Source organism: Monodelphis domestica, chromosome 2, assembly GCF_027887165.1.
Source record: "Monodelphis domestica isolate mMonDom1 chromosome 2, mMonDom1.pri, whole genome shotgun sequence".
Classification (NCBI taxonomy): domain Eukaryota; kingdom Metazoa; phylum Chordata; class Mammalia; order Didelphimorphia; family Didelphidae; genus Monodelphis; species Monodelphis domestica.
Window position 1 is genome coordinate 30,629,820 of NC_077228.1, and position 13,823 is coordinate 30,643,642.

The 13,823-nt window shown below is 41.4% G+C and overlaps 1 protein-coding gene across 1 annotated transcript in view; it reads left to right on the top strand.

Moving 5' to 3' along the window:
• STIL (STIL centriolar assembly protein) overlaps window positions 1–13,823 on the top strand; it is a 57,025-nt gene that overhangs the window by 23,674 nt on the left and 19,528 nt on the right. Inside the window, exons 9-12 of the mRNA XM_007480213.3 lie at window positions 5,594–5,744; window positions 8,752–8,861; window positions 9,957–10,074; window positions 10,777–11,757. Coding sequence (XP_007480275.2) covers window positions 5,594–5,744; window positions 8,752–8,861; window positions 9,957–10,074; window positions 10,777–11,757 — 1,360 coding nt within the window. The remainder of the gene's footprint in view (window positions 1–5,593; window positions 5,745–8,751; window positions 8,862–9,956; window positions 10,075–10,776; window positions 11,758–13,823) is intronic.

The following is a 13,823-nucleotide window of genomic DNA, read 5'->3' on the forward strand; positions in this document are numbered from 1 at the left end:
AAAATAGAGAGCTGGCTTTTCCTCTATGGATAGTTAGGCCAAACATTTTTGAGTGATTATGGACTTTATGCAGGAGACGGAAAAGCCTTCAGGGGCTTGATGCAAAGAGTACAATGTAATCTGTAAACATCTTGAGGATCTCACCTCTCTTCTCCTTGACTTCTGCCTTGGATCTCCTTCAAGAAACTGGTAAATACCCTTGGCAAACAGGCATCTCCCTATTTTAGGCATCATCTGCTTTTAATGATGACGGGGGCACGAAACAAGATGTTTTCTGTTAGGGCTTTCCAGAAATATCGAACAATTTTGAACTATGCATAGGAGATGCTTTTTGGGAGATACAGCATTTTGTGCTAATGAATCTGATTTTTTTTTAACAGTCAGCCAACAATGGGCACAATGGGATCTTGTATTCCCATTTTCATGCAGTTGCAGAATGGCAAAAAGATGTGTCTGCTATAGAACATCATTTGCAAAAGCCTGCCAGTTCCCTTCTCAGACTTACCAAGCATGCCATGTTTGCTCACTCGTCATTTTTTAGATTCTTGCTATGAAGCATTGATTTTCGCTGATTACACTTCCACATGAAATTATTATAGTCAGTCTATGTCCTTTTTTCCACTCATTTTCTAACTTCTGGCACCAGTAATTTATTAAATTGTGCCAGATTGAGATGTTTTCATTGTGCACAAAATCTTTAACTTTCTATAAATTTTTATCTTTGCTTTAGCAAGCTAATAGTGTAACTATGCAGATAAGTGATTTGGGAATGAATTCTTTATCGGGAATCAATTGTTTCCATATCTGTTAATATATCATTTTCATTTTTAAGTGTGATATTATTCAGTGTTTGCCATTTCCAACACCATCCAATTCATTTCTCCAAGAAAATAGTCATGATATATACATGTCAGTGTTCAATGTAGTAGATTCTTGTTCCTTATTCATTAAGTGTCTACTTGGAATGTGATTACAAAAATGGAGTGGTTTGAAACAGTCATTTGAAATATTTAATAAATGACATATTGAGGTAGGTCAGGTACCAAGCCAGTTTACCATATTTTGAAATGAAAGAAAAACAAGATGAGTTTGTAGTTGTCAGTCTTTTGTTGTGTTAAAAGGAGTTTCTTAATCTCCCTCTGTCTCTTTAAGAGCAGAATTTCTAAGTAAGAGTTTCACAGCTATGAACAGCACTGACAGACTTTTGTGAGCCAGAGCGCAAGATTCCGTTATCTAAGAGACAAGGAAGATATATGTAAGTGAGGTCTGTGCCGGTCTCTCTCAGCCAAGAGGGACTGGCAGGTTACAATTTTGAGTTGGGAAAGAATAGCTACTTTAAGGAGGTTATTGGTGGTTTATGCTTATTGATTAGCACAGGTAGTTAGATAGTAAATAGTCAGTGTAGTTTAGTTAGGCCTGGTCCAGCCAGGCAAGAAGGACCTGTCCTCGAAGACAGTTATATTAGGGTTTTTTAGACATCTTAGTTAGGATTAAGATTTTAGGTATAGGTATAAGATAGTAGAGTAATGTTCTCACTTTCCTCCTTCCTATTTCCTATCTGAACTTCTTCCCAGAATAAACTAAGTGTTTGTGTTTTACCAAATTGCTCTCTTAACGTTTATCAAACTCCTACCCAAAATTTAACCCTTTACAGTGGGATATAGTCATTCTCTTTGCCCAATTGGTGAGATGTTGATATTTAACTAACTTAGACAATAATCATATGCAAAAAATATTTTTGCTCAAAATTAAATTTAGAAGGTGATTCAGAGGATGGAGAGCTAGGCCTGGAGTCAGGAAGACCTGAGTTTCAAATATAGCCTCAGAAGGGGCAGCTGGGTAGCTTAGTGGATTGAGAGCCAGGCCTAGAGATGGGAGGTCCTAGGTTAAAATCTGGCCTCAGACACTTCCTAGCTGTGTGACCCTGGGCAAGTCACTTACCCACCATGACCTAGCCCTTACCACTCTTCTGCCTTGGAGCTAATACACAGTATTGACTCCAACATGGAAGGTAAGGGATTAAAAAAAATACAGCCTCAGACACTTAAATCTGAGCAACTCTGGACAAGCCACATGACCCATATTTGCCTCAGTTTTCCTATTTGTAAAATGAGGATAATAATAGTGCCTACCTCCTGGGGTTTTGTTAAGAATCAAATGAGATAATGTTTGTAAGATACTTAGCATAGTGCCTGTATTATGTAGATACATAATAAAGGCATGCTTCTTTCCCTTCTCTTCCCTAAAGTGATTCATGACAATATATTCTTTTTTTAACTCTTCAGTAATGTTTTATTTTTTTCCCAATTGCCTGTAAAAATAAGTTTTAGCATTTGTTTTCTAACATTTTGAGTTTCAAATTCTCTTTCTCCCTTCCTCCCATCTCTCCCCTCCCCTGCCCAAGACAGTAAGCAATTTGATATAGGTTATACATGTGCTATCATGCAAAACAATTTCTATATCCTTCATGTTGTGGAAGAAGACACATAGGAAAAAAAAACATGAAGAAAATAAAGTTTAAAAAGTATGCTTTGATCTGCATTAAGACTCTCTTCGATTCTTTTCCTGAAAGTGGAGAGCATTTGTTATCATGAATCCTACAGGATTGTCTGGGATCATTTATTGCTGATAATAGCTAAGTATAATAATGTATTCTAAGAATAACTTATTATGGTTATTTTTCCATGTGCTTAGAAATATCTTAAATGTATGAGAGTTGTGGTTTCCTCTAATGATGAAAGCAAGATGGGAATTTTTAAACTATTACAGTTTTAGGGAGAAAAGGAAATGCGTGTTAAAATGTTATTCCCTACTGAGGAATAGAACAACATATGAATTATTATAATATCAGTATATTAAATAATCTTTCTAAATTTAAACAGTATATAACACCCACTTCAAATAGTCTGTCCAATTTGACATAATAAAGGAAAATCATATACATTTCTTGTGGCATTCCTACTCTTGAATGATTTTTAAAATTTTTGTCATTTTTATTTATATCTATTGTTTTCACGTCACTTACCCAGCAAGCCATTCCATGTAACACAAATTAGAAAGGAAAATGGCTGAACAAATTGAGATATGTGATTGTGCTGGAATACTATTGTGTTATAAAAAACGAGCAGCAGAATTTTAGAAAAACCTGGAAAGTTTTACATGGACTGATGCAAAGTTAAGTAATCAGAACCAAGAATGCTGTACCACAGTAACAGCAATATTGTACAGTGATCAGCTAGGAATGAGCTATTTTCAGCAATACAGTGATCCAAGACAGTTCTGAAAGACTAATGATAAAGAATGCCATCCACCTCCAGAAAAAGAACTGATGGAGTATGAATGAAGATTGAAGCATATGATTTCTCACTTTATTTTGTGTGGGTTTTGGGGGGGGGAAGGGGTTGGTTTTATATAAGTATTCTTTCATGACATAAACAATATGGGAATATATTTAGCATGATCATACATGTGTGACTTAGATCAAATTGCTTTTCATCTGAGGGAAGGGAAGGGAAGGGGAGTAGGGAGACAATTTAGATCTTATAATTTTGGAAAACGTATGTTAGAAATTATTATATGTAATTTCAAGAATAAAATATTTTTTAAAATTAGAAAAGAAAGACAGCTGCTGAATAATAGGTTCATTCACATCTTTTGTCATCTTCCATCTCCATCTCTTGCACTGAAGTCATTGAATGCCAAAGTACATGCCATTTTATTTGGGAGTGTCTTATTCAGCTCCTCGTAGAATTTCCCATTGTCTTTGTCCTCTGCCACAGACATTAGCACTTGGACCATGGCCATTTTTATGGTGGTCTTACATAGATGAGTATTGCAATGCAAAATGTCCAAATGCTCTCATGGAATAATGATTCTTTTTATTCATGGCCTCATAATAAGACCACCTTTACCAGTGCTGTCAAAGAGAATGTCTGAACTCAACTATTTCTTTCCAAATTCTGCTTTTTGTTTATACGTAGAATATTAAGATGGATTCTTCAGGTTACTTGGTAGCTATTGGACAGAGATCTCAATTTTGCATTTCTAATAGCTAAACTAATGTTTGTAGCTTAACAACTGATTCTTGCCATTCTTAGTCCTCCTTTCTACTAGTCTGCCAATGTTAGCGCAGACAGGAAAAGGATCATTGTGCATTTTTCTCTGTTTCCTGGATTGCCATAGCCAAAGGATTCCCTACCAAGAGGCCAGGCTGTTAGGGATGCTTCTCTCTGGACTTTGCTAGGATGATCTTTGAGATGCACTTAGTCTGTTGCTAGGACCACAATTGATTGAGTGCCTCACCTGTATCCTGTAGCACAGGGGCCATATGTGGAGATCCTGAGTTAAAAGGCTTCTCTTATAGGTCATTGTGTGAGAAAAACTTGGGGAATTTAGTGGACTATGAGATTGGTTATAAGAAGTTAAACCAAGATTTATGTGATCTTGGGGCAGTTTAAGAGAGCCAGAGTTTATCCTCTGCCCTGGTCAGACCTCAGCTGGAGTGGTATTGCAGTGCAAGGCCAAGCCCTACTTTTTGGGAAGCTAGACAAAGACTGTGAGAGATCTGCCTACTGTCCTGGAGCAAAGCCTAGAGCAGCAAAGACTCGGGTCAGGATGGAAGAGTCTTCTGTTGTCTGGGGAAGGGAGACTGGAGTGGTACCCCTGGGCCACAGAACCAAGAAGTTTAGTGGAAGCAAAAGCTCCCCTAACCTGCTTAGTCCAAAATGTTCCTGAAGTATCCTTGATTTGGGATTTGGGAGCTGGAAAAACCTTTACAAATAACTGGTCTCAATCCCTCTCATTTTATAGATGAAGAAGCTGAGGCTTAGGATTTAAAAGTAATTTTTAAAAATCACTTTGTTACTGGAAATAAATATTCAAAATGACGCTATCATTGTCACAGACTGTATTTCTTAGCAGACTGAAAAAATCGGAATCATGTGTTGTTTTCTTGGAGTGTATGGTATTTGGATGTGGTACAGGTGTGGGTGGATGTCCTTAGATGCCCAGGAGACCTAAAAAAGCACGTTTCAAACTGAGCTCCTAAAACAATTTGCTGCTATTTAGCATTTTTGAAAGGTCTATTTGATAATGTTGGCTGAATAAATTAATAATGAAAAGTGTAATAAGCATGTAGAAATCCACCTTGAGCTGTAATTAGTGACAATATTCAGTCTTATTAAAGTGGGTAACGCCTTTGGAAGTTTAAAAATATATACTTTAAGCATAGTAAATTCTTTTTTTTTTTAAACAATATTTTATTTGGGCATTTCAAAACATTATTCATTGGAGACAAAGATCATTTTCTCCCCCCCCCCCCCCCATAGCCGACACACGATTCCACTGGGTTTCACATGTGTTCTTGATTTGAACCCATTTCCATGTTGTTGGTATTTGCATTAGAGTGTTCATTTAGGGTCTCTCCTCAGACATGTCCCCTCCACCTCTGTAGTCAGGCAGTTGCTTTTCCTCAGTGTTTTTACTCCCATAGTTTGTCCTCTGCTTGTGAATAGTGTTTTTTCTCCCAGATCCCTGCAGATTGTTCAGGGACATAAGCATAGTAAATTCTAATCATATGGCATTTTATTTGTAGGGTTTTTTCCGAATCTGGGAGTTTTGTCGTCATTCTCTATTCCCTGACACACAGAGAGCCTGAATTTTATGAGTGCGTCCTGCAAAATGGCCAGGGAAGTGATGTCCACTTTCAGTTACTAACCAGCAAAGAAACTTTACATCTTTTCAAAGTAAGTGCTTTGAGTTCTTACCATGTTGCTTGTTATTTATGGTAGCAATCTGACAACATAAAGCTGATGTTCTGACCTTTTAGGAATATCTTTGATATTAAATCGGTATTCTTGGCCATTGAGGACTCATTGCATTGCTGCCAAGCCGACTCATTTACAGTTGATTTAGTAGCCTTTCAGGTAGACGGCTGAGGCCAGAACAGAGGCCGTCAATAAGGCTGTTTTCCGTGGACCCTGGGGTTTGGTTTTTCTAAAAAGTAGGCCACTGACACGTCTGTGGCAGCCTCTATTCTGCCAACAGGATGAGGACAAGTTGCAGTGTCTTTACTGCCCCACCCTTTCAATTACTCTGACAGTACTGGCATGTTTTTTGAATCGAAGGAATAGAGGTTTTTTTCACTTAGGTCAGAATGTCCCACACAAATCAACACAGCGTCTAGTAAGAGCATATGCGGAAGAACCGCTAGGACTGGTGGACAAGATGGCGGGGGCTGTCTGCACAGAGACTGGTTACCTAGTTCCCCCATCCCTAGGTCTGCAAAAACCTGAAATTGGTGCTAAATCCATTGAGAAACTTCTGGCACCCCAACATTGCACAAAGATTCAGCAAGCAATCCATAGGAAAAAGGAAAGGGGGCCACTGGCAAACCTAGTGCCAATGCAGACAAGTAATCCCATAAGGCCCCCTCACCACCAGGGAAGACCCAGAACTCTGTGGTCCAAATGAAACCAGAATGAGGGCTCTGGAGAGAGCCCCAGGGTGGATGTAAGCCAGTAACAGAACTGTTGGGAAGGAGCAGCTTCCAGGCTAGGGTGTGGCTCAGCATTGCTCAGCCCTAGAGAGCCCCACTCCTTAGGGCTCCCAGCTCCTAACACTCTGTCCTAAGATGTTGTAGAGGGCCCTAAAGATCTGTTTGGAATCTCAGAGATCCAGTGGAGCCCAACCTGAGGAGGCAAAAGTCTGCCCAGGAGCCCAGAGCACCCAAGGTGAGACTATATAGGGTTGACGACTCACCCAGAAGTGTAACAGGGCCAAGGCCTGGCCATGGCCCAAAGCTGGTGAGATGAATAAATCCAAGCAAACCTTGTCCAGAATGAAAAATGATTGGACATCTAGGGCTCCCCCCAACAGCACAGTTTAACAGTTGCAAGCAGAGATTTCAAGGGAAGACGTGGATTTTTATAAGGACTTCATGAATCCCTAGAAGAGATGAAGCAAGAGTAGGAAATGAAATCAGATCTTCTAAGGAAGGAATTAGAATGGAAAGTGGTTAAGACAAAGTTATGGGATCCCTAAAAACTAGACTAGATTAACCAGAAATCAGTGACTGAAACAGGAGGAAATAGCTACACAAAATCAAAAGATTGAAAAAATTTGAAGAAAATGTCAACTATTTGTTACCAAAGACCATGGCTTGGAAAGCATGTCAAGGAGAGGAAACTCAAATCATTAGGCTTTCTGAAAACTATGATCTTGAAAAAAGCCTGGACATTGTGTTTCAAGAATTCATAAGGTAAAGATGTTTGGATCTCACAGAACCAGAACGCAAGATGGGAATGGAAAATGTGCATGTTGCACATATACATATACACACACATACAGTACACAGACTTACAATACAATACATGTGTCCATATAGGTATATTCACTCAAAACACATATGCATGCACATGTACATGTGCACGCGTGCATTTGTCCGCCCCTCCCCCCATGTAATCTCACTTCTGACTCCATCCATCACTCAACTGAGACTACCATCTCCAAGGTTACAGTGCTCTCTGAATTTCCAGATCTGCTGGTCTCTTGACCTTTCTGTAGTCTTCTGAACTGTTGACCATCCTCTCTTTGAAGATGATCTCCTCTCTGGGTTTTGAGACAGAGATATCTCTGACCAATCCTCTCTCGACTTTTTTACTAGCTTATTATCCATATCCCACCTGTTCTCTGCCTGTCTGTCTCTCTTTCTCTCTGTCTCTCTGTTCTTCTCTCCCTCACTCCCTTCTTCATCTGCTCCTGTGGGTTTCATTATTATTTCTATGCAGATGACTTCTAGATCTCTGTATCTGTTTGTAATCTCTTAATTTTCAGTCCTATATCACCATCTGTCTCATGGATCTTTCAAACTGAATATTCCATGGATACCTGAAGTACATCTTGTCCAAAACAAAACTCATCTTTCCTCTGAAACCCACCCTTCAACTGAACTTCTGTCAAGGGTGCTACTGTCTTTTGAGGCTCACAACCTTGGATTTCTCACTCTCTCTCACCTTACATGTCTAGTCAGTTTCCAAATATTATCGAGTGTACCCTCACTCCATCTCACAGTGGTCCCCTTCTTTTGATATGTATGTATATTTGGGATCCATAAAAACTAGACTTGACCACCCAAAAATCAGTGACTGTGAGACAGCAAATAATAGCCAAACAAAATCAAAAGATTGAAAACAAATTGAAGAAAATGTCATCTATTTTTAATAAGTCCTTATATATTGGGGTGTTTTTCCTTTTGGAACAAATGGATCAAGAAAAGAAGTGGTTGTATTTCCCTAAGCAGGTCATTTCCTTCCCCTTTCCTCTTCTGCTCTTGAAAGATCAAGTGATGAAGCATTCATTAAGCATTCCTATATATCACTCACTATACTGGGTGCATTGGAGATTTAAAAAGGGCAAAGCCAGACTGGCCCTGCTCTCATGGAGTCCGTTCTCTAGCTGGGAGAGACAACAAATTAATAACAGTTGAGCTGTAGGGAAGGCCCGAGGGCACCACAGAGTGTTGGAAGGCCAGGCCCTGATTCCTGAGGTTATATCAGGAAGTTCCATGCCAGTGCTGTTACATCCTGAGAGCAGGAACACCAGGAGTTTCATTAGTGTTTGTTCTTCCCTGGCCTCTGGGATCATTTGGATGCTGTCCAGAAAGCCTTTAATTTGAGGAGACATGGCTATGACTGCATTTCTCTTTCTTGAGATCCAGCCCTGGGCCAACACCTCTTGACTTTTTAATTTCAGAATGTAGAGCCTTCTCAGAAAAGCCTTCTCAAGTTTGAATTGAGCTCAGAAAATACAACTGCAGAAGCAACATTCTTTAGCCAAGTCTCCAGGAATCATGCCATGAAGAGGTAAGGGATTTTTTTTTGTTACCATGGTCATGATCTTTTACAATATCGAGATTTCATATTGAAAAGTTAAAACCCCAAATTCCCAACCTTTCCTCCAAATATGCATCCGTGACCTCGTAGCTATTTTAGGACTATTTCATCCATATCTATGTACATCCATGTTGCTTCTCCAGGGGCAGGCACTTGTGTCTTTGTGTCTGTGTCCTTGGTCCCTGGCACGCAGAAACTTCTTAAATGCTCAGGGATGGACAAATGGAAGGATGAATTGACTGGCAAAACTGCTTTGGAACATGCCTTGCTTGTTGTCATACACACAATTGAATATTTCTTGACTTGAATCTTTCGGTCAGTTCACATTCCTACATCAGTGCTTTCATATTTATCAAGCGCTTTCCCAGCATCCTTGTGTGCATCGATTCATCCCTCTGTTTTATAATAGGGAGAGGCTCAAACATGTTCAATTACTTACCCACCATCACACTGCTAGTAGATTTTAACCCAGGTTCATCTCAGCCTCAATCCAAGTTCCAACTTCTTTCCACTACATTTTTTTTGTATTAAATATATATGTATGTATGTATATATAACCCTTACCTTCTGTCTTAGAGTAATAGAGTGTATTGGTTCTAAGGCCCAAGAGCTATAAGGGTTAGACAGTGGGGGTTAAGTGACTTGCCCAGAGTTACACAGCTCGGAAGTATCTGAGGTCATATTTGAACCCAGGACCTCCTGTCTCTGGGCCTGGTTTTCCATCTACTGAGCCACCTAACTGCCCCCTGAAATATGTTCTTTCATTTTGGCCAGGAAATTAAGGGACCATCTACCTTTCTTTGTATGTATGTAGCACAGTGCCTGGCACACAGTAAGGGCTTAATGAATGCTTGCGGTCTTCTTTAGCCGTTTCTGGAAGGTCTCCTGAGTTCTCTTTCCCAGCTCTTTGAACATAACCTACACTTGGTCCCAAGGCCCTTTATTAAGACTGTTGCTAGGTACAATTGGTCAGTGGAGAGCTTTTCTCCCTGCTTGCTTGACTCTACCTCTGGGGACCAGGTGCGTCTCACATATGGCTGATGGCTCTCCCTCTTCTTCCATCAGGGCTTCCCAGAAGGGATCCCCCGTGCATCAGCTCTCTGTAAGTGACCACGATTCTGGGGTGGAAGATGAAGATTTGTCCCCACGACCAGTCCCTAATCCTCACCCAGTGGGTCAGAAGGTATTCTAGCAGGAGCTGGGGTGGGGCTTCTACTGGGAGCTGGCCTTGTTGGAAAGTGACTGCCCAGAGGGCATTAATTAGGTGTCCAGGGAAGGGCCAAAGCTTCAAGCTTGGTATGTCCTCTCTGCCTCTTAATCTCTTAGCTGCCATCGCCCTTGGAATCAGGGCTTCTGGTTTGTGTGGCCTTAGAAAAGTCATTTTACCTCTATGGCCCTCAGTTTCCTCTTCTATAGAATGGGAATAGGAATATTGGCACTTTGTCATGTGGTTCTTTGAGGAAAATATTTAAAGGAACTACAAAAATGGAAACTGGCCAGTTTAGAGAGGTGGAATAGGGGCTCTTTGAAGAAGATGGTGGAGAATGAACATTGATGTGGGATTTGTCATTTAGCCCTTCCAATGAGAAGTTGATTTTGTTTTTACCTTATTGAAAGCATCGAGGCAAACAGACACAAAGGCAGACAGGGACGGGGGAGCCCTCTCTCAGACTTGATGAAGGTGGGCCTGGCCCCAGTGACTCCTGTCCTGAGTGAGAACAGGCAGTACAGGGCCATGATTGAAGTCATGTCACCTTGCAGCCCTTTGAAGATGTGCTGCTGCTGATCTTTGTGCCTAGTAGCTGATTGTCTATGAGTAAAGTGACAGATCCTTTAAAAAATGATTTATTTTATCTCCACACTCTCCACCTCCTCTTTTTTCCAGGTATCTATCATCCATCCCTCAGTTCCTGAGCTCTCTCTGGTTTTGGATGGTAGTTTTATAGACTCGAGCCCACCATCTAATAACAGGAAGATGGAGAATTGCAAAACCAACCCTTCATTGTTTCAGTCTTCAGGACAGATTGGTGATGAGAGACAGAGCCTCTCTCTTGAAGCTGACCAGCCTCCTTTGGGGCGACTCCCAAGTCAGGCAGGCCCAGGAACCCCAGTTTTGAAAGCCCTCAGAGAAAAGCAGTTGCCTCCTCATAGACAAGCTGGGCCCCCGACCAGGAGTCCTTCAGGGCTACTTTGTTCTTCTCCACCCTCTCCCTCAAGGCTTCCCAAAGTGTTATCTCCTGAGTCATCTGTGCAGAAACCCAAACAGCCCTCTGAGAACCTCAGCACTTCCTCGGATGGAGACCCGCGGCAAGGGGCCCTTCCTGTAGCATGCTCCCCATTGGACTCGAGGCAGGCTTCTCCTTCACCACAGTGGCTCCCCCATGGTTTTGTCCATTCACCCCAGAACTTTGGCAGACCCCCTGAACTTCAGGTGCCTGCTCCCCTGGCCCCATCTTATTATCCCACAAACTTCTGCAGCTGCTGTCAGCATCATGGACATCTGCAGTGTGGCCAAATAAACGTTTGGTCAGGGATACAGAAGCATGGGCTCTTTCAGGAAAGCCACAGTTTTCAAGATGGTGGCTATCCTTTTCATCCAAATGCCTGTCCAAATATATGCCATAATCCTATAAGTTCTTCAAGCAGTCCAATGATGCTGCGGCAGCAGGGGAGCATGGGGAATGGTAGTAATTTAGACTTATCACCTGTGGGAAGACTTTCCCCCTACACTAGCAGTCCACAGACTTGCCCAACCTGCATGTCTTCATCCAAGATGCAAACTGATGATGGGATGATGGGATTGTCTCCAGATGCCTACCGCTACGTTAAAGAGCAAGACCGACGATTGAAAATAATTCAGGCTCAGGTTGGTGTGTCATTATTTTATAATTAACTTCTCTAGAAAATGAATGCACATTGTCCATTGGTCCTTGTAGCTTGTTTTCATAGTGCACCAAACTCTGGCCTTGCCAAAGTTTAGGGAGTTGAAAAAAAAATGTTGAAGATTTGTTTCCAACACTGAATATTCTCGCTAAACATGAACCCTCTTTGAAACACGTACTCTTCCATGTTTTGGGTGCCACATTTTAGGAAGAGCAGTGATAAGTTGCAGAGGATTAAAAGGAGGGCAGGGGGTGCTAGAAGTTCTTGAGTTCATGTTCTAGGAGGAGGTATTGGAGGAACTGGGAATGTTTTATCAGGGAGAAGTCAAGACAAGACAAGATTTAGGGAGACAAGATCTTGTCTTTAAGTATTTCAGGTGTTTAAAAACACCCACCAGTGGATAATCAGTCCTGAAGATAGGACCTGAGTTCAAATATGGCCTTAGACACATCCTAGCTATGTGACCCTGTTCAAGTCATTTAATTGACTGCTCAGCCTTAATTGTTCTGTCCTAGAATCAATACCGATTCTAAGGCAGAAGATAAGGGTTTTTAAAAAATGCCTACCTACTTGGTGCTGGGGATATAAATGCAAAAGTCCCTCTCCTATAGGAGCCTACATTGTCTTAAGGTGAAACAGTACCTCAGTAGGTGATGACTATCCAAGGGAGCTTTGGTTAGCCCCAAGATATTGTGAGGCTAGTCATAGGGTATTAGGGCCATGCCCTTGCCAGTAGTAATGGTAGTTTTATTTGATTACCATTCCCTGTATAGGAGATGGAAGGGAGGGAAAGGTGGAAATACAGGTGGTAACGGGGGCAGAATGCGAGGTACCCAGACTGGACAAGCCCTGCCCTCATGGTGGATAGCTGGTTGAAGTGAAGCATGGTCTGGGGCAGGCAAGAGGGCAAAACTGAGTCAGATATCCTTGAGTTGGGCAGTTCTGAACCATGGTGAGTCCTCTGGATGAGGAGATTGGTATGGGCAAGCAGGATTTCTGAAAGTTCAGATCAAGGGGTCACTCTTAGGAAACACAGGCAATGGCAAGGCACACGTCAAGGATTCTTTCCTGGTGAGTATTTGTAGGGCTGCCATATGGAAGAGGAATTAGATTATCTCTGCTGCCTCCTGAAAACACATCCAGGATCAGTGGATAGAAAGGAAGGGGAAGAGAACGGAAAGGAAAGGCAAGCAGCATGTAATAGTTTAGTCCTTCACAATTGATCATCGTACAATGTTACTGTATACAGTGTTCTCCTGGCTCTGCTCACTTCACTTTGCATCAGTTCATAGATAAGCCTTTCCAGGTTTTTCTGAACTCATCCTGGTTGTCATTTCATGTGATGCAGTAACATTCCATTACAGCCATATACCATAGCTTGTTCAGCCATTCCTCAGTTTCCCGTCCTTTGCCACTCTGAAGAGAGCTCAGAGAAGTCATTTCTTAGACCTTTTCTGCCTCTAGAGTAAAGGCTTTGGACTAGACAGTCTCTAAGGCCCCTTCTAGTTCTAAAACCTTTCCCCTGTGTAACTTTATCTAGATACATGTTCTAGTAGTGAGGAATAGGAGCTGTTTCTTTGTGAATGAATCCCTGTCCCATCCCAGGATTGGAGAACTGCCTATCAGGACCTTGCTCTGGTGGGCATCATCTCTGTAAATGGGATTGGCTTGGAGTCCTGAGAAGTCAGGTGACTAAACCAGGTCCTCAGAGTTAGTATGTTACCAAATGCTCTTTCTACTCCGCCATTTTGGATTAAATTGTTTGTCATTCCAGCCTCTGCACATAACTTTTGTGTAGGAACCCCAACATGATTGTATTTTTTAATTCATGAATTTATCTGAGGGGAAGAGTAGAGTTCATAATGAAAATAGTGATAAATTAATAGTAATGGATAAGGTTGAAAGGCAGCTCAGTATAGTAGAAGGAATTCTTGGCAAAGGAATGTGTTTCCTGGCTGGTCCTCCTGGGGACAGGATGTCTGTTGGCCATCTCTGAGAGCCTTCAGTTTCTTTTTTAAATCATCATACTTAGTAACCTCTTTGCGCCCC